The 27,562-nt window shown below is 43.2% G+C and overlaps 1 protein-coding gene across 3 annotated transcripts in view; it reads left to right on the top strand.

Annotated features, from left to right (window-relative positions):
• The window catches only part of ANXA2 (annexin A2), a 44,769-nt gene extending 17,310 nt beyond the window's left edge, over positions 1-27,459 (top strand). For all 3 annotated transcript variants that reach the window (XM_086321309.1, XM_086321310.1, XM_086321311.1), the window contains exons 4-13: positions 12,510-12,604; positions 16,087-16,200; positions 19,296-19,386; positions 20,307-20,386; positions 21,702-21,761; positions 23,439-23,532; positions 24,114-24,209; positions 24,657-24,715; positions 25,953-26,075; positions 27,085-27,459. In XM_086321309.1, the coding sequence (XP_086177435.1) occupies positions 12,510-12,604; positions 16,087-16,200; positions 19,296-19,386; positions 20,307-20,386; positions 21,702-21,761; positions 23,439-23,532; positions 24,114-24,209; positions 24,657-24,715; positions 25,953-26,075; positions 27,085-27,144 (872 nt within the window). In that variant the 3' untranslated portion in view covers positions 27,145-27,459. The remainder of the gene's footprint in view (positions 1-12,509; positions 12,605-16,086; positions 16,201-19,295; positions 19,387-20,306; positions 20,387-21,701; positions 21,762-23,438; positions 23,533-24,113; positions 24,210-24,656; positions 24,716-25,952; positions 26,076-27,084) is intronic.
• The last annotated feature ends 103 nt before the right edge of the window (positions 27,460-27,562 follow it).

Below are 27,562 nucleotides of genomic sequence, written 5' to 3'. Positions count from 1 at the left end.
GTATTGGTCATGATGGTGACAAATCCAGGTCTCTCTTCTAGCTGGGGAGTGACTTAGTAAATTATGATAGCTCTATTTATATTACACAGAATATCTGTAGACTGTCACCACAATATGAAAAGTAAAGTTTATAAACAGTTGTTTTACATTGCTATTGAGATAAAATTCATATCCCATACAATTCACCTATAGAAAATGTACAATTCAATGTTTGTTTTTTTCCCTAGTATATTCACAGATTTGTGCAACTTTTGGCACACTCATTTTAACATAAATTTCACCTTAGATTTGTCAATTGCGTAAAAAAATGGACATAAAATAGTATATACAGGGAATTCCCTGGTGGTCCAGGGGCTTGAGTTCAACCCCTGGTCAGGGAACTAAGATCTCACGAGCCTCACGGTTAAGCTCTCTCTTCCTAAAATAGTATATACAGTGTGATCACACCACAACAATTTTTTTATGTCAGAAAGATAAAGCATTGTTCTGTGTGTGTGTGTATATACATATATATACATATATAATTTCAATATATTCTGTATTTTCCAAATTCTCCATGATGACATATATTACCTTTGTAACGGGAAGCAATAAACCAAATTAAAAACAAATGAAGTGATTACAATTGACTCCTGAACAACATGGGTTTGAACTACACTTACATGGATATTTTTCAATAGTGAGTTCTATAGTACTACACAGTTAGAGGTTGGTTAGATGCATGGGTATGAAATCAGTTATGTGGAGGGTTGACTTATATGTGGATTATAAGTTATATGTGGATTTTCCACTGTGGGGAGGGTCAGCATCCTAAATCCCTGAGTTGTTCAAGGGTCAGCTAGAGTTGAGAAAGTCACATCCCTTTTTGTTTTTTTTTCTCCTTCTTGATCTTTTAAGATATTAACACTACTTAAAAAAAAAAAAAAAGCTAATTGAGATCTTACCTTCCCTTTTAGAATGCCTTTCACTTTAAGTGTAATTAGGAAGCTTGTGCCACACCTTACCCAGCTTCCACCTCAAACCCTTTTCCAGAACACAATGCAAATAATTGGTGCTTCCTTGATATCAAAGGAAACAAAGGGTAAAGCTCAAATGCTGATACAAACAAAAGCCAAAGGGCCATGAAAAGGTGCCTCTCTGTGGCCTCCCTCTCAGATGGTGTAGCCCAGGTGTGTGTGCATACGTGTTTATGCGTGTGCCAAATGTAGAGCATGCTGGGCATTACTTATACTGCCTAACGTACATCGACTGTCCTGTCATCTGAGTGCTCTAAGGAAGAAGGGCTGCGAGCAGGTCACCTGTGCCTGAGGGTTACTCATTGCTGTGAAACACGAGAACTGTGAACTGGGGCAAGCCTGCAGTGGGGAGTGTGAGCAGGGGCAGACCTGGCTGAGATCTGTAGGGTGGTGCTGCATAGACTGGTCAGAAGGCCTCAAAGTAGCTCTCATCCCTCCCTTGCCCTCTGCCCTTAAAATCTCTCATCTGGGCTGCGAGGGCATCTGTCTTTATTTCTAAAGAGCCTCCTTGCCTCATCTGTGACAGAGTCTCTGTCTAGCCTCATCTCCAGGCTATTTCATGCCCCACACAGAGCCTTTGCTCTCTCAGGAGTGTGCAGCCCTCCTCTAGTGGGAGTGTTATCCCACTTCTAACATCTGGGCAGTTCCCACTTATCCCTCTCTCTCTTTTGGTAAACTTTTTTTGGCCATGCCACATGGCTTGTGGGATCTTAGTTTCCCAACCAGGAATTGAACCTTCCTCCCCACCATCCCCTGATTTGAAGCGTGGAGTGTTAACTACTAGACCGGCAGTGAAGTCCCCTCACTCGTCTCTTGAGCCAATGCACAGCCTCTTCTCCAAGCTTTCTCTTAGCAGGAAGGCAGAATCAATTATTCCTTGACTGTGTCTCATAATACTTTTCATCTCATTTATAGCTCTTGTCACATTGTGTTAAAGTTATTTATCTACGGATTTGTCTCCTCCTACTAGAATGTGAGTTCATTGAGGGTGAGGGCTTCATTTCATTAACCTTTTCTAACACCCAGGCCACTGGGATCATGTGAGAAGGTACATAGTTAACCTGTATAGTAGTGAAAATGTACACAGATACCAGAGCTTAAAGGTGAGTGTGGACACGTGGCTGGCAAAATAAGGCAGCAAAAGACAGATCCGGAATCCGGACCATATCCACAAAGGATTAACAGTCCCCTAGTGAGGTTGGGTCCCTTTTTCCAAAGTGAATTTAGCTCATGCCTTGAAAGTCTGCTTTGTTTCTGGTTTTAAGGGGTCTCAGTATTTCGTGTATCTCACCTCAACCAAAGGCATGATTGTTTTGTGTATGTTCTGGCTTGAGGTAGACTCTGCAATTACTTACCTCAATTAATGTCTAGTTAGAAACTGAATAAAGCCGTGCAAAAGTAGTAATATTGCTTAATTAACAAGAGGTTGCTGAGACTTAAATCTGTAGGAGTCTCTTGGTCTAGATTGGCCTTGGGTTAAATATATACTGTGGAGTGTACAACACAGCTGTGAGTGGTTTACCATATGGGTCCAAATAACTAGAAAGGAAAGTCAGCTAAATTAGAAAAGGATGAATCTAGACTCCATAAAATAGATTGTAATTAGAAGCAGCACAACCCGAGAGTTAGAGTAAGTGCCAATAAATTGGTACAGCTTTGGTCTCTCTTTCTCTGGAAGGGGAGGGTAATGAGTTGCCCTATTATTATTGCCAGTTTTGATTTTAGCTGTATTTGTGTTCTCCGGAAGGGTTGCAATAGCGGGTGTTTTTCCCCCACTTCTTATTAGCACAAGTATAGAAGCATAAATGCTGCAAGTTTTTGCACTTTTTTTTTCTTATACTTTTAAAATGGAACTGCTTAAGTTTTCAAGCATGGCTAGGAGACTAACATCCCATGGCAGTGGGAAGCAAGTCTGGATGTGTGTTTTGCATTTCACCTGCATACCTAGAGGTATATTTATTCAGTTGAGACAGCAATTAGGAATGTATTTTCTTGAAGATGCTGGGAGGCAGATTGGCTGGGAAAAGTAGCTTCTCTCCTCTGGGAGGGGCTTTGGAGGTGAGAGCCCAAACCAAGAACCCCCAAGTTTGGGTGCTAGCCCGCTTGTGGGAACGGCCTTTGTGACTCACATAGCCCAGGGCCTTCTCACCATCCTGGAAGTTGAATAGAAGGGAACACAACCTTCCCGTTGAAGACTTTCTCTTTTGTGTTCAAGTTTACTCTAGACTGAGTTCTCATCTTACAGCACTGCTGGGAACAAAGTGACCAGTGCTGAGTCATAGCCACCTTTATTGTGGGCACAGATTTTCTGATTTTCTTCAAGAAGATCATTGTCTACTCAGGTATGTAGATGCCACACTCAAGCTAAGGAGCCTGTGCAACCTGGGTAAAGGAGTCCCTGGTGCCTTTCTCATTGTAAGCATTGGCTGTTGTTGCCTGCCTCTCAGTTCTTTCTTTTGTAAAAAACCGTTACCTCTTGTCCATTGAGGAAATCAAATACCGGTGACACCCTGGGACCATGGAAGTCACCACATTCTTATCTGGTGTCTGCAGTGCTGGGGCAATAAATAGTAACTTCTCTGTCAGCTGAGCTCAGGGTGAGTGTGGCAGTTTCTCTTGCATCTGTTCGGATGTTTTACTTTCTGACTCAGGAGGCTGATAGAGCGACAGGGCACAAATTGCTGCTTGCATTTTATGCACGATCCTTCGTTTGCAGTTTTATTTGATTTGGATCTTGAGCAGTGGCCCTTGTGTTTTTCTGCTGGTCCTGTAGTATCGCAGAAATGTGATTATGCACAGAAGGCCGACAGGGTTCTAGATTATTAAAGAATCCAGTGGGATTACCAAAGAGATGATGCTTAAATCCTTTCTAAGGGACTCAGCTGAGGTGAGACCAGAGCAGAATGGAAATAGAAGAAATTTAATTTCTCAGCCGAACCTTCTTCTTAGAGGTAGTTAGCTAAACTGTGCTTTCTCTGAATCAGGCCAGGTAGCACCGTGTCAGATGGGAGGAAGGATACTTTGGGCAATGGTGTGCGTGTGTGTGTGTGTGTGTGTGTGCATGCACGTGCTTCCCTGTCCCTAAAACCACTCTTGTTGGCACTTTAGGTTCCTGCTGAGTTACGAGTGGCTATTTTCAGAAGAGGGTCTTCTAGCTCTTTCTCCTAAAGAAACCTCAGTGGGGTTATCTCATCAGTGGCTGTGCATTGTTACTGTGTGGCAAATGTTATCTAAAGATTATTTGATGGTTGTACATTTGTATGTTCTGAATAGTAAATCCAGTTCTATAGACAAACAGATGCATTACTGTGTCAGATGATTTTTAGGAACAAGATGGAGGAGTGTCATGTAAAAAAGCACCACAGTATAATTCCAGAAAGGTACAAACGTGACTCATAAGAGTATACAGGATATTCATGGATACAGGATAAACACATGTCAAACATTAATTCATTGAGATGGGGCTGGTTCAAAGGAAATTTGAGAGGCCGGTTGTTTATAAGCACTGAGAAAAGAATGAGAGAAGTTTACTGGGCTGGATACAAGACCATTCATGAATTTGAGAGCACTGAAGCCATAATCTTGGGAACTGTCCTTTCTACTGGACCAAAATCTACAAGTGAAACCCTAAGCCATAGAGCCTGTGCTGTAATCAGTGGTGAGTAGCCAGTCGAGTGAGAGTGAGCCCTGGAGAAAGTCTTGGAGGGCAGTTAGCTGCACTCAGAGGACATGTTCCCTTCCTCTTGCCTCATGTTTTAGTTTTGGTTAGTTTTCTCTAACAGGAAGCAGAACAGCCCAATGCAGGTCTTTAATCCTGACTTGAATCCCAGCTCTGCAGGTGACTTACTTGTGTGACCTTGGGTGAGCCCTTGCCTTGTGAGCATTGGTTTCCTCACTGGGTACAGTGGAGGTGACCATAACACCCCTCACACACAGACATGGTGACAATTGCAATAGAGATTTGTTTGTACAAAGTACCTCGTAAAATGTCTGGTAAATTGTAGGTATTCAGTGAATAGTTGATACTGTTTTAATAAAACCCATGAGTCTTTCTCTCATGGCCTTCCTTTGACCTTATTGCAAAGGTGGTTTCCGAGCTTTGATATATGCCCAGTAATCTAAGCCAAGTCCTGGTTTTTCCTCTGATCTAGATAAGGAGCAGATCTGGGCAGTTTTCCTTTATTTTCTAACCAGTCAGCCCTGCCCTGAGGGCCTCCTGAGTCCTTTATCAAGCATAATGAAATCTATTTTCTCTGTGCAACCAGAGTGTCTTGGCAGATGTGAGTCAGCATCCTGTTCAGAATGGCCTCTTGGTTCCTTGCCATGGTCAGTAAGGATGCACATTTTCCATGGAATGCCACGTGTGGAGCAGGCCTGGGGTTCCACCCGCAGAGAGGAGGAGACTCCAGGAGGCCCATTTTGTGGGTTTGGATTCAGCCATTATTTTAGACTGCAAGTGTTCTTTGTTTTAAGAGACCCACGACCCCGGAGTTTTCTGTGTGAACCCTACTTGTCAATGGTGCCTTCCTGTGGTATCTCTTGCCAGAACTGTGGCTTCAGGTGACTGGCACTTAGATCAGAGACTGATTTTCCAGATGCCCTAGCTCAGAGTGGACTATTTGTATAGTTAGCTGAGAAGATTGGCCAGCCATTTTCATTCAAGGAATAAATGCTTAAAACCTTTTGTGCTGTTTTCTCTCAGGGGCCAAATAAATGTGTGTCTTAGATCCTCATCAGTCTTGAAAATTTTAACTTCTCTTCGTGCTGAAAAGACATTTGATGTCAGTTGGCAGAGGACTGGATAAAGTAGATGTGATACACATATATGACAGGATATTACTCAGCCGTAATAAAGAATTAAATAATGCCATTTGTGGCATTGATGGATCTAGAGATCATCGTACCAAGTAAAGTAAGTCAGAGAAGGACAAACACCATATGATATCACTTATATGTGGAATCTGAAAGTATGATACAAATGAATTTATTTGCAAAACAGACTTGACAGATTTCAAAAATAAAACTACAGTTAGCAAAGGGGAAGGGTTGGAGGGAGCGATAAATTAGGAAGCTAGGATTAACATATACACACTACTATATATAAAATAGATAACCAAGAAGGACCTACTGTATAGCACAGGGAACTCAATTCAGTATTCTGTAATAACCTATATGGAGAAAGAATCTGAAAAAGAGTAGATTTATGGACATGTATAACTGAATCACTTTGCTGTACAGCGAAACTAACACAACATTGTAAATCACCTATATTCCAATATAAAATAAAAACTACATTGAAAAAACATTTAAAAAAATCTGTCTGAATCACAGAATTTACTGTGTTTGCACCCACATTCTGTGGGATCGCCCATCCGTGTCACTGTCTCCCAGGCTGAGGCTTTGCTCACATTACTTTGTGACCGTCCATATCCAACACAAGAAGAATGGGAAGAGGAAAGAGGCGTTATTCAAGTTTGTTGTTTTCTTTATGCTTTTGCTTCACTCACACAGTTTATTTTCAAGCTAGGCTTCTTCTCTCAGCAAACACTACCCTTCATACGGGCACAAAAGAGCAGAGAGTACAGATCCAGAGTGGCAGAGGCACCCGCGCCGGGATTAACTTTGTTCAGTGTAGAGGTTTCCTGGAGCGCTGGTACTCGCTGTGTATTTTTTGACGGTGATTGTGCTGACATAGGCAGCTGAGTGTTCGGCCATCATCCTTCAGCTGCATCCTGGGCAGAAGTGATGAGTCACCGGATGACCCTTGCAGCTTCAACCTGGACTGAACCATTTTCCGCAGGAATTACCGTCTCACCAATTACGATAGCAGGTTGAGAGGAAGCAGCGGTGTTCTGAAGATAAGATGGTTAAATCCCACTGGGAGATGTGTGCATCCTACTGTTCCAACGTAGGATATGCCTTAAGTGGCTTTGACTCAACCATTGATCCTGGGCCCAGTGATTTTTTTTTCCTCTTTCTAGTTCGATTTGAAACTTGAAGACAAAGGTAGGGGAGAAACAGCTGATGTAGGTGAGGCTTTCAGAAGGAGGAGGGGCTTCTACTGGTAGATCATTTTCAGTTGTCTCTGTAGTTGCTGGTATTAGCATTTGTGTAATGTATCAGATCCTTCACTGGTCAGGGGTCCCAGCATGCTAGATACTGCATCACAGCAGGCTGTTTGCGTGATGAATAATTTAGTTAAATACACTGAGATGCCTTCAGACTATAGCCGTTGCTGCCTCCCAGGTGAGATTCAGGTTAACCACGCAGGCTCTTTATGGGGAGTTTCAATAATTGGATTGGATTCTGACTCTTGGCTAAACGCTAAACTGCTGTGTTTGATTGTTTGATTGCTAAGAGAGGTTTCATTGATCAAGAGCATGGGACTGCACTGAAGTTTGTGGAGTGAACTTTCTTCAGGTGTTATTTCTTACTTGGGTTTTGAACAAAGGTAGGCATTTCTTTCCCTAAGATTGTAGCTGACCCTGCACCTCACAGAAGCAGTTCGTCAGTTCAGTCAGTTCAATTCATTTCAGTTGCTCAGTCGTGTCAGACTCTTTGCGACCCCATGGACTGCAGCACACCAGGCCTCCCTGTCCATCACCAACTCCCAAAGTTCACTCAAACTCATGTCCATTGAGTCGGTGATGCCATCCAACCATCTCATCCTCTGTCATCCCCTTCTCCTCCCGCCTTCAATCTTTCCCAGTATCAGGGTCTTTTCAAATGAGTCCGTTCTTCACATCAGGTGGCCGAAGTTTTGGAGTTTCAGCTTCAGCATCAGTCCTTACAATGAACATTCAGGACTGCTTTCCTTTAGAATGGACTGGTTGCATCTCCTTGCAGTCCAAGGGACTCTCAAGAGTCTTCTCCAGTACCACAGTTCAAAAGCATAAATTCTTTGGCACTCAGCTTTTTTTATAATCCAAGTCTCACATACATACATGACTACTGGAAAAACCATAGCCTTGACTAGACGGACCTTTGTTGACAAAGTAATGTCTCTGCTTTTTAATACGCTGTCTAGGTTGGTCATAACTTTTCTTCCAAGGAGTAAGCGTCTTTTAATTTCATGGCTGCAGTCACCATCTGCAGTGATTTTGGAGCCCAAAGAATTAAAGTCTGTCACTGTTTGCACTGTTTCCCCATCTATTTGCTATGAAGTGATGGTTGAGCTTTAAGCCAAATTTTTCACTTTCCTGTTTCACTTTCATCTAGAGGCTCTTTAGTTCTCTACTTTCTGTCATAAGGGTGGTGTCATATGCATATCTGAGGTTATTGATATGCAAAAACAACACCCAGTTGTGGGTGTGACTGGTAATAGAAGCAAGGTCCAATGCTGTAAAGAGCAATATTGCATAGGAACCTGGAATGTTAGGTCCATAATTCAAGGAAAATTGGAAGTGGTCAAACAGGAGATGGCAAGAGTGAACATCAACATTTTAGGAATCAGCGAACCAAAATAGACTGGAATGGGCAAATTTAATTCAGATGACCATTATATCTACTACTGTGGGCAAGAATCCCTTAGAAAAAATGGAGTAGCCCTCATAGTCAATAAAAGAATCCAAAATGCAGTACTTGGATACAATCTCAAAAGTGACAGAATGATCTCTGTTCGTCTCCAAGGCCAACCATTCAATATCACAGTAATCCAAGTCTATGCCCCAACCACTAATGCTGAAGAAGCTGAAATTGAACAAGACCTTCTAGAACAAATACCCCCAAAAGATGTCTTTTTCATTATAGGGGACTGGAATGCAAAAGTAGGAAGTCAAGAAACTTCTGGAGTAACAGGCAAATTTGGCCTTAGAGTACAGAATGAAGCAGGGCAAAGACTAATAAGAGTTTTGCCAAGAGAACGCTCTGGTCATAACAAACACCCTCTTCCAACAACACAAAAGAAGACTCTGCACATGGACATCACCAGATGGTCAACACTGAAGTTAGATTGATTATATTCTTTGCAGCCAAAGATGGAGAAGCATATACAGTCAGCAAAAACAAGTCCGAGAGCTGACTGTGGCTCAGATCATGAACTCCTTATTGTCAAATTCAGACTTAAATTGAAGAAAGTAGAGGAAACAACTAGACCATTCAGATATGACCTAAATCAAATCCCTTATGATTATACAGTAGAAGTGACAAATAGATTTAAGGGACTAGATTTGAAAGACAGAGTGCCTGATGAACTATGGATGGAGGTTCGTGGCATTGTACAGGAGACAGGGATTGAGACCATCACCAAGAAAAAGAAATGCAAAAAAGCAAAACGGCCGTCTGGGGAAGCCTTACAAATAGCTGTGAAAAGAAGAGAAGTGAAAAGCAAGGGAGAAAAGTAAAGGTATACCCATTTGAATGCAGAGCTCCAAAGAACAGCAAGGAGAGATAAGAAAGCCTTCCTCATTGATCAATGCAAAGAAATAAAGGAAAACAATAGAATGGGAAAGATTAGAGATCTCTTCAAGAAAATAAGAGATCCCAAGGGAATATCTCATGCAAAGATGGGCTCAATAAAGGACAGAAATGGTATGAAGCAGGTGGTAGAAGCAATTTAATATACACAAGACAGATTGCCAGCAGCCTTTCCAATCCCTACACATGCTTTTCCACCTCTAGTGGTGATTCTAAAAGAATACCAGGGAGCTGGTTGAAATGGTGCTTCCCAGGTCCCGTGTCCCCAAGCGTCTTTAATCAGATCTCAGGATGGGGCCCAGGGTGTTGTGTTTTTAATAAAAGCTTCACGTGACTGTCATTCAGGTGGGCTCAGGACCTATTCTGACACAAACACAACCTTGTATTTGTTTCCAGGGAAGAATAATTTTTTATGGGTCAGTTTTCTTGGCCTGAATTCAGGTCAGCAACCCCAGTTGGTTTCAGAACTATTAGAGGTTAGAGGATATAATTGTATTTTGTTATTTCCCAGCATTTTCAGATTTGGGTAAGAAAGTTAAGTGTCAAATAAAAAGACATTTATAAACAAGCATTTTTTTAAATATAAAGTTAGAGGTATAGACTATTGAGAGAGAGCACCTGTGAACACACTTGTGTGGGTAGCCATGCATACCCACGTGCCCAGACATACCCTAAAGTAGTCCCAAAAGCCTTGATGAGTCTGTGAAGAAATCTATCAGGCTTGGACCTAATTGAGACTAAATGTAAGATCAAGTTCAATTTTATGTGTTAGTGTTTTGTGGAAGCAGAACTGGAGGTCATGGTTCAGATCCCTTATCCTGGTGTAGAGACCAGGACCCCAGGAGGGCAGATGTTTCCATGGGTAACAGCAGCTTCAGCTTCAGCTTCCCCAACTATAAACTAGGAAGAGAAATAGCCACCCTGCCACGTTGTTGTCGTGAAGGTTACGTAAGATGGTTTGCATTAGGATGTCTTAGAAACCAAAGAGAATGATACAGATACAGTTCCTGGCTATCATGCATATCATGTTTTATTCTAACCAAAGTATTTAGAACTACACTAGGAGTCTCATGAGGTGAAATCACTAGTTGACTCTTAATCAGTGGTTATATGCCATTCACAGTGTATATATTTTTTCACAATACCCTTTTGATGCTCATCACGGTGAATTTGGAAACTCTAGATAATTGAAAGGATGAAAACTTGAAATTATCTATAATCCTACCACTCAGATGATCACTATTAAAATTTTGGTGTAAACTAACAACACCGTAAATCAGCTATACTCTTAATAGAAATTTTAAAAATTTATTTTTGGTATAAAGAGGTTTTTGTGTTTTCTCACACATGAGCATTCATTTTACAAAAATCAGGGTAGATTAGGCATATGGTTTGCAACCCATTTTTTTCCTTAACAGTATATTGTGAACATTTTTTCATGTCAGTTAATACCATCATTTAAAATGTCTATATAGTACCCCATTATATGAACAAAAACATTTAATCAGTTATTAGACATTTCACTGTTTACTTATTATATGCAGTGCTGAAATAAGCATCTTGGAAATAATTTCATATTCAGCAGTTGGGTGTCAACATTAACACTGGCTGAAGGTATAAATGCAGTTAAGGTAACTGACTAACATTGGTATGTTGTTTAGTTGCTAAGTTGCGTCCCAACTTTTGCCACCCCATGGACTATAGCCCCCCAGGCTCCTCTGTCCTTGGGATTTCCCAGGCAGGAATACCAGAGAGGGTTGCCATTTCCTTCTCCAGGGCATCTTCCTGACACGGGAATAGGACCCGTGTCTCCAGTATTGGCAGGCAGATTCTTTATTGCTGAGCCACCTGGGAAGCCCTAACATTGGTATAAAATCACTTAGAAATGAGTATATAAATACAAAAATAAATTTTATTTATTTTTATACCCAGAAATTCTAACTTTCTGCTTTTGATCTTTCTAACACACTTGAGAGTTTAAAGTATCTTCTCTGTCAGTCTGCTCATGACCTCTGCCTCAGAGCACGACAGTTCTGACTTTGGCAACTCCTGATTTCCTTTAGGCCAGGCTGTTTGCAATTCATGTATGACCCTGTAGGCTTCACCACTGTGCTCTCTCTCACTCAGAAATTACCTATCCTATTATGGCAAAGGCTCTTCCTTTTATTAAACAAAGTCATCATCAGTCAGGAGAGAGACCTTTCACTTTCTGAATTTTAAAAATTGTGCTTTCTTCAGTTAAATGGCATGTTAGGAGTATTTCTGATGTAAAATTGGAAACTTTCAGATACCAGAAGGCATTGCTTATCTTTGTAAATACACATGTTCCAATTAAAATAGGTACTAAAATATTTTGGTGGCACTTCAAAGCTCCCAATTTAGATTTAATTTAGATTAAAACACTTACTCTTTTTAATAAAGTTATAAAATTGATTATTAAAATTGCCTATTGAAGATTAAAAGCAGTGGAACGTTTATTTTCCTTACAAAACAATTTAGTCTTCGGTAAGTAGAATTGTATTAATCAATTACGCTATTAAAATACAACTGCCATATTAAATCTGACTCATTTGTCATGACAGTTTCTATAATTATAGAAATTATACCTAGCTGCTTATATAGCTATAATCCTGCAATAAATATAAATAATTGTCTCTATTAATTCAGGTTGCAGTTACTGTCTGTTAAATCCCCAGTTAAATGGCAATTCGGGACCTTCATTTCAAATCCCTCTAAATCTTTGTTGTTCATTTGACTGCTGAAGCCCACAAATGCACCTCCTACTGTTGATTCCAGAAAGCAATTTATGAATAAAGTAGTTTTTTTTTTTAAATACAGATATTTTAGAGGTCCAATTGGGCTTGAGGTTTGAGGTTGTCAGGAAAAAAAAAAAGAGGATGTACATGTTGAGTTGAGGGTGCTGACAAAAAGAAAGAGAACAAACCTTAATGTCTTGATATTTCAGTTTAGAGAACTATATATATATATCAGGTTGAGAAAAAATGCTTAAACCCTTCTTTGTAAACCCAAAGGACTAGAGTATATGGTTGAGTAACTTCACAACTTGTATCTCCGTAGGTGTGGATGAGGTCACCATCGTCAACATCCTGACCAACCGCAGCAATGAACAGAGACAGGATATTGCCTTCGCCTACCAGAGAAGGACCAAGAAGGTACAGCAGGCGCAGGGCTGTAGGGCACTGCTTGTTGAATTTCAGGTCCTCAGCCATTAGTTTTTCGTTTCATGAATTCTCTTACCAGCAAGCGCCTTCTGGAACCGTAGGGGAGCCAAGGTTTCCCCCTTCCATCCTTGTAAGAGTCACAGCTCACACATGTGTGGCCCCTGGGGTGCTTGGAGGTCATTCCATAAAGACCACAACCTCTTCCAAGCCAGAGCATGTAGAGGCAGCAGTTCTGGAAATAGAAATAGAAAGTCTGGGGAACAACAGCAGCAGGTATCATTTACTGAATGCTTACTTTGTGGTGGGCATGCGCTTCTCTACATGTAGCCACTCATTTCACCTTCAGGAGTTCTGCTGGCTCTTGATAAAACGTTTTTAATTTAATCTTAGGACACTAACCTCTATTGAGTATTGATCCTGACATGCACCTCTCATTAAAGTAAAAAAAAAAAAATTCACTTGAGTTCTTAAGACCTCTGGAACCACCGGGGTTTAGTTAGTGTAGTTTATTTGGTCTCCAGGCCATCTTCAATGTGCCATGCTGCCATTGCTGAAAGGGTCTTCTCTGTTTTTTTTCACTTACTTGTCTGCTAGCGGTTAAAGATCAGCCTAGCACTTGTTCATCCTTTATTTTGTCACGGTGTTAGGAAATTTTATTTTTAAGGACAAGCTGCTTTATTTTTAACTTCTTGCTATTAAAAGCGTTTGATTTATTCTTGGACAGTGCCGTAAGCATGGCTTCCTGCAGCTTCTGTTTTAGTTTTCACTCATAGTCACAGTGGAGGTGAGCTGAAAGGATTCTAGAAAAGATGGTAGTCACAGTGGAGGTAAGCTGGAAGGATTCTAGAAAAGATGTTTCTACACTTGGGGTGGCATGACCCCCAGGGTCCAGGGATTTGCAGGTCAAGCCCAAGCCCAACCTCTCAAACAGTTGGAAAGGACATAAATAGGAAAGCATGTGGTTTCTTTCCTCTCATATGCAATAAAGCTCTTCTTCCAGCTGCTGCTGCTGCTGCTGCTAAGTTGAGTCAGTCGTGTCCGACTCTGTGCAACCCCATAGACGGCAGCCCACCAGGCTCCGCCGTCCCTGGGATTCTCCAGGCAAGAACACTGGAGTGGGTTGCCATTTCCTTCTCCATTATGTGAAAGTGAAAAGTGAAAGTGAAGTCGCTCAGTCGCATCCGACTCATAGCGACCCCATGGAGTGCAGCCTACCAGGCTCCTCCGTCCATGGGATTTTCCAGGCAAGAGTACTGGAGTGGGGTGCCACTGCCTTCTCCATTCTTCCAGCTAGACTTTTACTAACCTACTGTAGTGAGGCATGGAAGGGAGTGTTTATTTCTCTCCTTTCCCAAAAGGATCTGTAAGCTGGTAGAGCTGAGTTCAGTTGGAGCAGAAGGCCCACCTCCTTGGACAAAACGCCTGTACTTGCCCCTTCAGCTGTCACTTACAGGGCGTGGTCTTCGAACACAGTTGGGTGTGGACACACAAGTGTACATTGAATCATAGAAGCCTGGATCTCAATTTCATATGAGATAGATAGAGAACCAAGCTCTTGCATACCCTGCTGGAGGGAATATACTGCAGAATCATGCTGGATTTGGTGACTTCATAGGCTTTGCTGTGGGCTGGGGTCAGCTCACTGTCCTACTGCTTCTTGATGTCTGTCAGCCTTGGACTAAGGAGAGTTGTTATATTTTAAATTGAGATACATAAAATACTTAAGATAACTTTTTGCACACTTGTTTTTATTTTATTTTGCCCACACTGTGTGACATGTGGAAACTTAGTTCCCCGAATCTGTGCCCCCTGCATTGGGAGCATGGAGTCTTAACCACTGGACCATCAGGGAAGTCCCTTGAGATACTTTCTGAAGGAAATCCTCAAAGCAAAACCTTATTGTTTGCATAATAGTGGGAAAAGCCCTGTATTGTAGAGTCTTTAACAATAGGGCCCAAGGCTGCCTGGGTAAGAGGAACCATGGGCACAGCTAGTAGAAGTGGACAGGTGCTGGGGCAGAGGATTGAGTTTAATGTTTCTTTCATGTTCGAGCAGATGCCAGGTTTCTCTGTATAAGGAATGGTCGTATTTTATTTGTCAAACATATCTGGAGTTTCTGCAGGGTATAAAGCCCTGTGCTTGACAGTGTGAGAAGCAGGAAGTTGACCGCCCATGAGAAGTTTATTATAGAAGTGGAAGGAGTCAGTAGGTGCCCAGATGCTATTTGCGATCTGAACAGAGAATGGATGGAGGGAAGTGTCAAGAGTAGACTAAATTTGGAATTACCTAACCTCAAAGTTTCAAGTTGGAAAAGTGGTGCTATAATTGGAAGGGGTAGCTTTGAAAGTCCCCTCCTAAGTGCTAGGTGTTACTAGGACTTGGGGAAGCCGGAGAAAGTAGGTGATGAGAGGGTTGGTCCAGACTATCTCTGAGACCCATCTCAGTTCTCGACATTTGTGAATGATTTGAGAAGATTCTCTGAAGCAGGCTGCACATCACCTCTTAAAGCCTGCACACACCTCTAGAGGCTAAACATCATAGATGCCATGGTGCTGCTAGAGAGCAGGGAAGGAAGAAAGAAGGGACAGAAGAAGAGGGAAAAAGTGAAAAGAAAGAAGAAAAATTATTGTAACAAGAGAGTTCAGCCATCACTCAGTGCTCATGGTTTGTAGGAGGTTTAATCCCCGAGGAAGCATCTGTAAAAGCCACATTGAATTGGGATATCTGTCTGCATATGTGTTGCTGACTCAGGCCTCTGACTTGAAATCAGTCAGTGGATTTTTTATGGTGACAGTGGAACCTTTAAGAAACAGTACACAATGGGGAAGTTAAGGAGTGAATGGGGGGACTTTATCCTCACTACCTCTGTCAACACCATTCCAACTTGGCATGGAAAACAGAGGTTCTCTCAATAGGTGAAGTGTTTTGCATAGGAAAACTTCATGAGCCTACTTTCAGCCACGTGGCAGCCTCTGGTTTCAACTGGAGACTTTCTGGAACCACCTCTGGCACAGTTGCACAAAGTCTTTTACAGGAAGTTATCAGCAGGCCTTGAGGGCTCTGCTTCCCTGGCAGCTCTCCACTCTGACCACCTCCTTCTTAGCAAGGCCCTTGACCCTGGAAAGGGCCCTGCCCCCTGTAGGCTGCATCACGGGTAAGTGTAAGCAAGTTGTGAAAGGCATTCACTCATAGCTTTTTGAGGCTTTGTGTGCCGCTCTGGTTTCATTTTATTTATGGGGGAGAAGGCAGAATCAGCTTGGATTTTATCAGAGCAAGGTCTGATCTTCCAGTTTCTGACCTTTGGGTCTGGCCAAAGGGAATGCTGTTGAAGAATACTTTGACCCAACACCCCAGAGTTGTCAAAGAATCACAACCTGCTTTACAAACACAGGCCTCTATTTTTGTCTTATTAGTTTTAAAGGGACTATCAGTTACTAATCAACTTTTCCATGTTCTCGCCCGTTTTTCTGAAGGAACTTGCATCAGCACTGAAGTCAGCCTTGTCTGGCCACCTGGAGACAGTGATTTTGGGCCTATTGAAAACACCTGCTCAGTATGATGCTTCTGAGCTGAAAGCGTCCATGAAGGTAAACGTGTAAAATGCAATCTCTGTCAAATCTGCCATTAATATTTGTGAATTACAGCTTTCTGAGTATAATTAGGTGATTTTCAGTTTTGTTGAATTCTCATTTGGAGTCATTTTGGGGGAATGAACTGAAGCTTTAAGTCTCAGGATTTGTACCAAAAATATTTCAATTACTTTTTTTAAGACTGTAAAGAAATTTCATGATGCAGAGAAGTCAGTTACCAGCTGCTACTGCTTGGCACCTGGGCAATTGGAATACCATTTGGAAAAACTACTTCCTTGATTACACTTCCTCCTTAAAAAAGATTTGTTATGACATTAAGGCAAAAGTAAAACTCATAGCTTTTGTTAAGTGAAGCTTAACAGAAATCTGCTGATGCTCTTTTGGTTGTTTCTTCTTCTGACCTTCTCCTTGCTGGTCCCATTGTTTGATTCAAATTTCGGGCAAAATCAGAATATCACTGTGGATATTAAGGGAGATTTCAGATCATGAATGGCTCCTGTGTTTTCAAAGCATATACTGCTGAGTGGTGTTTGTATTTTTGCAGTTATTTTGAACATGGATTTTAAGGTTAAAGTAGAGAGTAAAAATTCCAGGTTTCAAGTGCCCCTGTATTTTGTGTGTACCTAAAACATCAAGTGTTACATAAATGCAATAGATACAGAAACATAAACACATGTTACAGCAAAGCATAGAATCCTTTTCCTAAGGTGCCTGTGACACTTTGAATAATGTGTCACTGCCCTCTGCTGGTAAAGCTGGGTAAAGCCTCAGTATAGAGGGAAAAGCTGCAGTTCTAAGTCCGAGTGTGTTTTCTGTGATGCCGCCATTTCTGAATTAACGGAGAGACAGACCTGTAAGCCTGTCACTAGCTAATGTTACAGTTCAGTTGTCATCACTTCTCCCATAGAACACTTCGAAAGGGAGGCAGCTTCCCAGCCAGGCATTTTCAGGGCCCAGAAGTTGATAGCTCAGGGCTGCTATTTGCTCTGAAATCAGTTTTCTGGCTTAAGCCTAAGTTGTGCTCAGTTTATTTGAGCAGACTTGCTCTGAGTTATCTAAGTAGACTATGTTGGAGGGAAGGTATAATTAAGAATGATAAGATGTCAACAACACTTAAAGATTCTGCTTGATAAAAAGAACACTGAAAACACTCAGTCTTGGGACCTTTGGAGCCGTGGATGAACCAGCCTCTCCTGGGTTTCTTCTGACCATCATCACTTCAGATCAGTCTATCTTATTTTCTCCAAGAATTCATTTAGTTGCGATTTGTGCAGTTTTACTTGAATCTGTTATTAGGTATAAGTGACCTGAAACAGACCTGTAAGAGCTGTCCATCGCCATTGTAATCTCTGTAACTGGGCCCAATGAAACGTGCTTTGCCTGCTGGATCTTTGACCTTGGGCCAGCTCGTCCATTAGCTATCACAGCTGAGTACCCTTCTGAAATCCATAAAGCTCCAAGTGACATTAACTGAACAATGCTTAAAAAAATATCTGTTTTGACTTCTGGCAGTACCACTGGCAGTATCTGCCATATGTTACAGTAGACATTGCCCTTGTGATGGGAACTGTGGACAGTCTGTGGAGAGCTTGGGCCAAGTTTGAAATCGCCAAGGTCACTTTTAAATATAGAGAAAAAACACTGTCAGAATTTTCCTATATTAAAATGGGCATATCACTGATGCAAGAAAACAAATCTATGTTGCTATACCTATTTTATATTTCAACAATGTTAAGAAATAACATTTCTTCCAATGCATGAGTTATTTTTTAGACTATTTTTACATCCTCGAGATTGACAAACTGCCCCTTAAAATATCTGAAGATGCTTCGTAGTCTCTGTGTAATATTTGTATAGAATGTTGTGTAGACCTTTTGCTAAGGGAAGAAATTTTGGTTTTGCAAGCACCTCTACAAACCATGATTAAAAACTCTGGGAGAAGAGGCCTTGGCTCATAGATTAGATTGAGGAATAAAATTCAGAATTAACTATTAACCTGAGGCTTAGCTCATATTATACAAACTACTTTTTTAGGGGCATATAAACTCTAATAAGTTTAATTAATAGCTGACACACTTCTCATGTGGATAAGTAAGTTTCTTATTGTATTAACACCTTATAATTGATTTACATTTTAAACAGTTGTAATTCTGCTTAGTTCAAAGTGATATTTCCATATTCGGAAAGATGAGTATTAGAGAATCCTGATTATTAAATCTTGACTTTGATCATGAAGCCAGCTTTGAAATACATGTTTCATTGAGTCCTTTCAAGCTATCTGGCACGCCAGCTCAAAAGTGTATATATTAAATTTGAATACATCACCCATCAAATTCTCATTCCTTAATAAAGTGTTGGTGTCTAGGTTTATTTGGCGCTTCATTATTTCCTTTTGCTTCTCTAAAATGCCTGAAGAGTGCATAGTAATCAAGCAAAAATGGAAGTACAAGAATGAAATTTTTAACATTAACCCAGTTTTACATTTCAAAGAGGTAAAGCTAAAAATTTTATCTTATCTATACCTTTCCCTCGTCAAAGACTTATTTCAATCTAACAATGCTGACCTCCAATGACAGCTCAAAATTTCTATATTCCTTTATTTTAAATTAATGAGCAGAATTGTGTAATAAAGAAAATGATTTCTTTTCTATGAAAATAATGGCTGATTATTAGAGGAGTTGAAAAATAAAGAAACATAAGGAGAAGATGAAGTTATTCATTTTATAAACCCATCGCCAAAAAGGGCTATATTTTAACATTTTAGTGTATTCCATTACTGTCTCTTCCCATTTCACTATATGTGTATATATAGTAAGGAAATTTATGTATATATATATATATATATAGTTGAGCTAAAAAAACATGCCAGTTAAACCATCCTTTATTCTAGTGAAGCTTTTTTTTTTTTTTTAAGGAATAGAATATAACATCACCTTGTGCCAAGGAATCAGTACAGATCCCTCTGGAGGAATGCAGAAAGGGGTGCACTGTAGACCGAACCCGTGTGTGCAATTTACCTGATTGAGTTCAGAGAAGTGGGCTAGTGGCCGGGAGGGGTTTCCCTGCTAATGTCTCTGCTGCCTGGTTCCCAGGGGCTGGGGACTGATGAGGACTCTCTCATTGAGATCATCTGCTCAAGGACCAACCAGGAGCTGCAGGAAATCAACAGAGTCTACAAGGAAAGTGAGTAGCCCCAGTTCCATGGTGCGCCCATTCCACCTTGTTTCCGGGACCACTATCCTGGCCCCCTGGTCTGGTGTTCAGGATAGGATCCCTGGATTCCGTGTGTATAAACACCTGCCATCTGGACTGTCCAGGGGTTTGCTGTGACCAGGTCACTCTCCTCCATCTCCTGATGGCCTGGGCTTTGTGACTACATCCCCCTAGAACTAGTTCAGAAGAATATATGGGAGGGAAAGCAGAGACTATGAAACAAAAGAGATCTTATGGGGAGAAGTAGAAAGTATCCCCCATGGATTTCATGTACTGAGTGCTGTCCAGAGTCTGCTGAGAAGATTCCCAGACTTGACTGTGGATCATTGTTTCAGGAGACAAAAGAACCCATGTGCACCAAGCAGTATAGGAGGCCAGAGGTGGAGTAAATGATGCAGCGTACCTGATATGTGGTACTTCATTTCAACATAGGTGTTATTTTGAGTAGTAAAATACAAATTCATTCAAAAGTACCCTTAAATTCTTACTAGTTTTTTACCATTGTGCATTTTCTCAATCAGTAGATATAAAGCACAGTTTTGTGTGTGTATGTGTATGTATTCTCCAGTTTGTTTGATGTTCTAAATAAGTGTAATCAAGAAGTTTGGGAAATAGTATTTTAGCTAGACAGGAGGTCCCTGATCAAAGCTGAGCTTGAGGATCCCCTGTCTGATCCTGCTCTGTGTATCCCTTATCACTGATAATAATACAATAATACTAGTTCTGATTTTATGAGGGTAAAATTCCTTCTTGAGAATCCACCCTCATTTTTAGGGGTACATCCACGCTGCCACAGATTTCTGCTTTTCAGAGGCTTAGTGGGCAGGGGCTGGGTGGGGTGGCTGGCTGCGTAGGCAGGAAGTGTTAAACTAGATGTGTTGTTTTCCAAGTGTACAAGACCGATCTGGAGAAGGACATCGTTTCCGACACATCTGGCGACTTCCGCAAGCTGATGGTCGCCCTCGCAAAGGTTGGTTTCCAGTTCGTTGCTTTGTCCTTGCTTCCTCCCAATGCAAGCTGCATACCTCCTTTTATACTCAGGAGCAAATTAACTCAGTCCTCTGGGCCTGCCTCAGAAATTCCAGCTGTATTTTGACAGTGGGTTTGCACTCTCAACTGCAGAGTTGTCATTTTTGTATAATAGGATTTCTTATCCTGCAAAACCGTATGGTCAGGTGGACTTTGGGGCCAGAGGAGGAAGAGGCAGCTCTTAGCTCCTGGCCTGGATTTGTGTGCCAGCCTTGTGACTCGGGGAAAGTCATTCTCTGTCATCACTTAGGACCCAGTGGGAAGTGACCCTCTTGTTTCTTTCACCTGTTATCGCTTCTTAAGGGATAGTTTGTCCAGGTAGTGGTTTGCCTGGAGAGGAGGTCTTTGCTTGTTTGCCAAGGTTAACACATTAATGTAGCTGAAAGGCACTTCCGTCTAAGTCTGAGGTCTGACCCACGTGCAGATTAATGACTCTGCGAGGGAAGAGGAATTTCATCCAGGAACCCTGAAGACAAGTGGGCACACTCCACCCACACCTCCATTGCTGTCACAGCTCCATTCCGCCCTCCCTAGCTCCCTTCTCTACCACCTGCCCTGAGTGTGGCCACCTACCCATCATTTTGAAATCCACTTGTATCGTTTTACTCGTACCCTGATCAAAACTCATTTCTGCTGTATCAAATACAAACTCTCAACTGCCTTCAGGCATCCTCTGTCCGCCGGCCCTCCCTTAATCTTCCTCCCCAGGCTTTCCCCCTGCTCACCTCAGTCCTCTGAGACTTTCCTCTTGTGTGGAGGGGCTTTCTCCCGTTCCCCTGTACCACCCTCATCTGACACATCCTTTGGGTTTACCTCAGCTGCACCCCGTTGTCCATAGACTTTGCTGATGATACTACTTGATGGATTTCTTCCTTTTTTTGCATTTCTCATCTGCTTAGAGCCACAGATACTGTGTTGCTTTGCCATTTATCCCATCCTTATTTCTCCTTCGGGATTGTGTGCTCTCCGAGGGAAGGAATTTAAATATCATTACCTTTTTGGGGGGTGGACAGAGGGTGGATTCTGTAAGGTGCTTAGCCCAGGAATGGGTACCACAGAGGGTATAGCGCCCCACTTCACTGCCTCAATTATTGTAGCAATCCTTGGTCTTGCCTAGACTTTTAAGTGAAGAAAAATTTTCAGAGGGTGTCCATTCAGTAAATAGTGGCTTACATGAGTTGGAGAGAAATCAACATTTTCAGTTTTAAAATGTACAAAGATATAAATTTGATGTTCTTTCTCTTTTTTTCTTTTAGGGTCGGAGAGCAGAGGATGGCTCTGTCATTGATTATGAACTGATTGACCAGGATGCCAGGGTCAGTGCCAAGCTTCTTGGTTTGATATTTTGTTTCCTAGTCTCTGGATCGTCTATGTAGTCATCTGTCCTGTGTAACAAATTACGTTGAAACTCAGTGGCTTAGAACCACAAGCATGTATTACCCCTCAGTGTGTGTGGGTCAGGCAGTGGGAAGTGGCTTGGCTGGGTGGTTCTGGCTCAGGGCTTCTCCTGAGGTTGGAGACAAATTTTTGACCAGGGCTACATCCTCTGAGGGCCTGACTGCATCAGGAGGCTTCCCGGATGGCCCACCCACGTGACTGTTGACAGGAGGCCTTAGTCCCTTTCCACATGGGCCTCGCTAAGGGGCTGTCTGAGTGATCCCACAGCGTGACCCCACAGCGTGACAGCAGGCTCTCCCAGAGAGAGTGATCCGAGAGAGACTGTCAGGAGGAAGCCAGGTGCCATTTAGGATGTGATCTCAAGAGCCACGTGCTGTCACTTCTGTCACACTCTGTTCTTTAGAGGCAAGGCCCTAGGTCTGGCCTCCAGACAGCAGGAGAGGAGGTAGGCTCCGTGTTTGGGAGGGAGAAATGTCAAAGAACCTGTGGGCTTCATCTTCACTTTCTGGGAGCCATAGTTATACGACCTTATAATGCCGGTGTTAGTTACAGGATCAGCATCTGACTCACATTTGCTCGTTCAGGCTTTGCTTGTATGGAGGAACCAGTTTCCGCAGGGTGTGCTACAGCTGTGCGCACTGGTGTGCAGTTGCTGCAAATGAACCCTAACACAGTATATACAGCACACAGCGGTGGAGAAGGTGGTAGGGGCGGGGCCAGGGGCGGGCAAGCTCACCGCCCCGGGTCGTGGGGAGAAGACGAGGGCGGCAGAGGTCCTTCCTTCCTTTCTGGCCAAATGGAACTCCTGCTGCTTCTCATCCCATAATCACTGAGAACTAGTTGGGAAGCTGATTCAGATCACTGTGAACTGCCTGCCTTTCCCAGAGGGTCGACAGATGTCTCAGTGTATTTCAGAGGAGCTGAAGAACAAGGTTATTCGTTTTAGTTTTAAAATTCAGTATATTTCACAGAGTACTTTTAGCAGAAGGTAGAAAAAGCGTTTTAATAAAGAAATGGAAGTTAGGCTTTGCAGCGCCCAGATAGTGGACGGTCACTCAATGAGCATTGGCTCCTGCGTAAGCCTTTCTCCCTCCTTCCTTGACAGTCTTAGCATTACTTGTAGCCCCTAAATTTTCTAGAAACTGAGGACGTGGTTGAAGCAGCTTTTTTCCCAGCTACATCATTTTCTCAGTTTCTAAGAAGCCCAGGGTAGGTACCTGGCCTGCAGCTGTCTTCAGTAGATGGAAGGGCCACATGGAGGCGAGCTGGAGGCACTAGTGAGCATTGGCTTGTCCTTCTGTAGATGAGCTCTTGGTTCTTCCCTTGGCGTTCAGGGAAGACTGGTTCAGCGTCAGCTTCACGCACAGACTAGTCTCATACTGCATGTCTGTGCCTTGGGAAGCCTGCTCTTAATCAAGACTTTGACATTGATCAAGAAAATAGCACATTTTTCCTGTGCCTGCAGTGCCATCCTCCTTTCTCATTTGGCATTTTGAACGCATAGATTTTTTTTGTTTTTTTTTTGCATGATGTGTTTTTAACGACCTTGCTCTCTGGATTGTGGGGTTAACTTTCCTGGCTGGTTGTGCTCATAGGATCTCTATGATGCTGGTGTGAAGAGGAAAGGAACTGATGTTCCCAAGTGGATCAGCATCATGACCGAGCGGAGCGTGTGCCACCTCCAGAAAGGTGGGTGCTGCTCTGGGGAGGTCTTAGAGTCCGGGGCCTGAATGAAGGGCCCTCTCAGTTGGGTCATTGCCAGCAGGTGTCTGTGTTGGGGCTCGGGTCTGCCAGAACAGAGTTCTTTCTCTACTCTATACCTTGTAATCTCATGCATTTTTCCTCACCAAGTCCATTCAACCTTCTCTCCCATTTTGGATGCTTTATTTTTGTCCTAAATGTTTTCCATGTTTGGTGCCTGTTTGGTGGGCTGCCTCTTCTTGTCTAGGTCATTTTATCTTGCCAAATTTTTTGAAATAATGGACTTGGCTGGGTGCTATGTACTGTTTCTTGTAGCTTAGATAAAAAGGGTTCCACTCTATAGAGATGAAGATGGTCAAAATACATGCCCTGAGCTGTGCCATTCAGGACGGATGCATGGGAGGGCTGTCCCAGGGCAACTGGTGCAGTGCTGGCCCTGGCTCACAAGGCAGTCCCTGACCCCAGGATGCTGTGATCATCCATGTGTGTGTGACGTGTAACTCTGTGGGTGACCACTGACAGCTCTCTTAGTGGCTCTGTTACAATAATTGTTAGTTGCTTTTCTTTAGTATTTGAAAGGTACAAGAGCTACAGCCCTTACGACATGCTGGAGAGCATCAAGAAGGAGGTCAAAGGAGACCTGGAAAATGCCTTTCTGAATCTGGGTAAGCAAGTGCACGCACACACACACACACACACACTCAAACACACACGCACACCCCGCACCCGCCACTGCCCCATCCCAGTGGAATCAGCTTTCAGTCCACTGTGCTGAAGCAGAGCAGTAACGAATGACCATCCTGATAATTCAGGTGGCTTTGGGAAGTGTGACTTCTTTACATGTTGTGGGTAGTTTCATAATCTTCACCGTATGAATTTAAGATGTGGGACTGAAGAAGGGCTTATGTTGGTAGAATGGAGAGCTGCCCAGGCAGAATAAGATAACCAGGGAAAGGGCTGTCTCCTTGGGGGCAACACACATATATGCGTCAGTTTCTGTGGCCCTCAGACTCCCCTGATTTGAAAGCCCTCGGGGCTTCAGAGGATCCCCGGTCTTCCCTGAGCATTTCCCATTGTGCAGCCCATTTGCTGACCCTTTCTTCTCCCCGCAGTTCAGTGCATTCAGAATAAGCCCCTGTATTTTGCTGACAGACTGTATGACTCCATGAAGGTAAGAGCAGCCTGCCGAGAGGTCCATGTTTCCGCACTAGGCTTTTCTTTCTTTGTGCCCCACACTAAGTCTCCTTAACTAATGGATGGCGGAAGAGACCCCATTGTCTGGGTGGCCACACTGGTCAGCTGTGCTTGCACCCGACAGAGGGAAGCCCGCAATCCAGTGGTTTTCAGTCTTCGGCTTCTCCCAGCTACTTCAGTGCGTTTTTGTGGACAGGCAGAAAACAGAGTGCCACAAGACGGAAAATGCCAGATGGTGATCACGTTAGATTCCTGCTCAGCTTTCTCAGTGATTCCCCCCTGGTGCCCCAGGGTGAGGATGGGCAAGGAGGAGAGAGGCTACTGAGCAACCACTGTGCAGGAGGCATTGTGCTGCTGACCTCATCGTAAATCATTACTGAAAAACCTACGGGGCTTGTGTGGCCGTCTTCTTTCTAGAGGAGGAGAATGGAGCTTGGAAAGCTTGCGGCTTGCTTGAGGTTGCAAGCCAGACTTGAACTTGAGTCTGTGTGAGTCCAAAGCCAGCCCTGCGATTTTCCCTTCAGTGGCCGTCTCTTCCCACAGTCCCATCCCCTTTTCCACTTGTCACATGTGCCTTGTGCTTCTGAGCCCTTGCCGCCTCTTCCTGGGCCACCCTCTGATCCACACGGCCTCACTTCCCTTTCCCCTTAGGTTCCATGTCACGTTTGACCTGTTCTCTGGTGTAAGGTTCCGGAAGTAAACTCAGTGGTCCTTACTGTTTGTTCCATTCATGATGGCACGGAGCTGTGGTGAACATGGTTACGTGTGCTCCCCGAATCCCCAAGAGCCAGGAGCTTTGTGTTACGTGGGTGAACTCGCGTGCTTTAACTCTGAGCCTTGCAGTAGTTAGTGCTCAGTTCACGTTTGTTAAATGCTTGGTGTGCAGGGGTTTGTGCCCCTTGTGTGTTTGGAATTCCAAGATGCGCATTGTTCTTTAGGCAGCAGTTTCAATGTTAATCATTGTAATCTCTTAGGGCAGCATCAAGAACCTAGATCAGTTCCATGTGCAAGAGAACCGACCAGACTTTTTTTTTAATTATTATTTTTTTAGTTTTTATTAAGGATCTTAGTGCCCCAATCAGGGATTGAACCCCTGCCCCCTGAGTTGGGAACTTGGCGTCTTACCTGCTGGATCACCAAGTCCCCGCTAGACTCCTTTTTAATGATTAACATTGTCAGTGAATTGTAACTGGGAGTATGAATTTGATTTTCAGGGCAAGGGCACTCGCGACAAGGTCCTGATTAGAATCATGGTCTCGCGCAGTGAAGTGGACATGTTGAAAATTAGATCTGAATTCAAGAAAAAGTACGGCAAGTCCCTGTACTACTATATTCAGGTAAGGCCCCACCTGGCCATCAGAGGGCTGGGGGTCCCAGGCGGGTGTCCGTCAGAACAATGGCGGTTTTCTGCCATTGGTGGTTTTCTGTTTCCTAACTCGCCAGGGGAGAGATGCTACTCATCAAATATCAGGGGTTTATTCTCAAAGTGCTATTACGACGTGTCCTGGAAAGTTAAAGAATCAGGCAAATATTTTATATTTCCCATACCTATTCTACAGTGATAGTTGGTGTTCATGACAGTGATCCTGTAAGACTTGCTAACATCCTGAAAAGACTTCAGGCAATTCAAACTGCATTTTATTATATTTGCATTTCTTGAAACTCCTCTGTGATAAGCCTGGGCAGCATTTCCTCACTCGGAACCCCCGTCTCTTCCCCTGGTGTAGCCTGTCCCTGTTTGGGAGGGATGGAGCATCCTTTTATAAGCACTGATTGCAGTCACCGTGGTCCCCCCACTGTGTTTATTTCAGACGTATGTTGCAAACCCCTTTTTCTGAAAGATCCTGAAAATGTCAAAGGCATGTCAGTGGTCACCAGGGATGAATTCAGAGCTGAGTTCACTGCAACTAGGTTTCATAGGGCATATGTTTAAAATTCTGGGGCCATTTAGACTCTAAGTAATTATTTCCTTAATCCATCAGCTTATTCCCACGTGACGTTACAGGTCCACAAAACAACACAGGGAGACAGGAAGGGGCCTCGTGTGTCTTCTCTGGAACGGTGCAGGCCGGGGAGAAAGAGGGTGGTGTCTGCAGGACCTCAGTGCAGGAGGAGCAGACCAGGTTCTGTCCTCTGGTCACTTACCATGTTAATCCCAGAACCCCCTGTTTTCTACGCTTGTGGCAGTAACCCCCCTGGACCGTTCTCTGAGGATCCTCTGATGGTGTGGGGGCATCTGGGCAGGTCCCAGAGGGCCTCCATGTGCCGTGGGCCTGCTTCTCTGTTCCTGCAGAATTTGGATCTGTCTCCTGACCTAGAATTTCTTTTTTTCTCGGCCATTTGTAGCAAGACACCAAGGGCGACTACCAGAAAGCGCTGCTGTACCTGTGTGGTGGGGATGACTGAAGCCCCACGACAGCCCAAGCATCGAGGACGGCTGCTCCGTGCTCCAGCTAACAGTTCTCCGCAGTCAGCTCGCGGCTAACAGCCCCCTGTGCCCGTCCCCGGGAGGATGACATTAGCGCTGCCCACCCCACCCGCTCTTTTGTTAGTTTAGTTTCCTACGCATTACCTGGCTTTCCCAGCTAGTCCCTCTTTATAGCCAAAGAAATGAACATTCCAAGGATTTGGAAGTGAAATCTATGATGTGAAACACTTTGCCTCTCGAGTACTGTGTCATAAACAGATGAATAAACTGAATTTTTACTGTTGGAACAGGTACTTGTGGACCTTGCTCTGAGTTAATTGTTTCAAAATCAAGACAGGCTTCAGGGTGGTCTTGTTCAGCTGGTAAGGCTGCCCCCTCGAGGAAGAAAGCTCTTGA

Source organism: Bos grunniens, chromosome 10 (assembly GCF_055505025.1).
Source record: "Bos grunniens cultivar Pamir isolate PY7600 chromosome 10, Bosgru_T2T1.0, whole genome shotgun sequence".
NCBI classification, from domain to species: Eukaryota; Metazoa; Chordata; class Mammalia; order Artiodactyla; family Bovidae; genus Bos; species Bos grunniens.
This window is presented reverse-complemented; position numbering and strand designations above follow the sequence as displayed.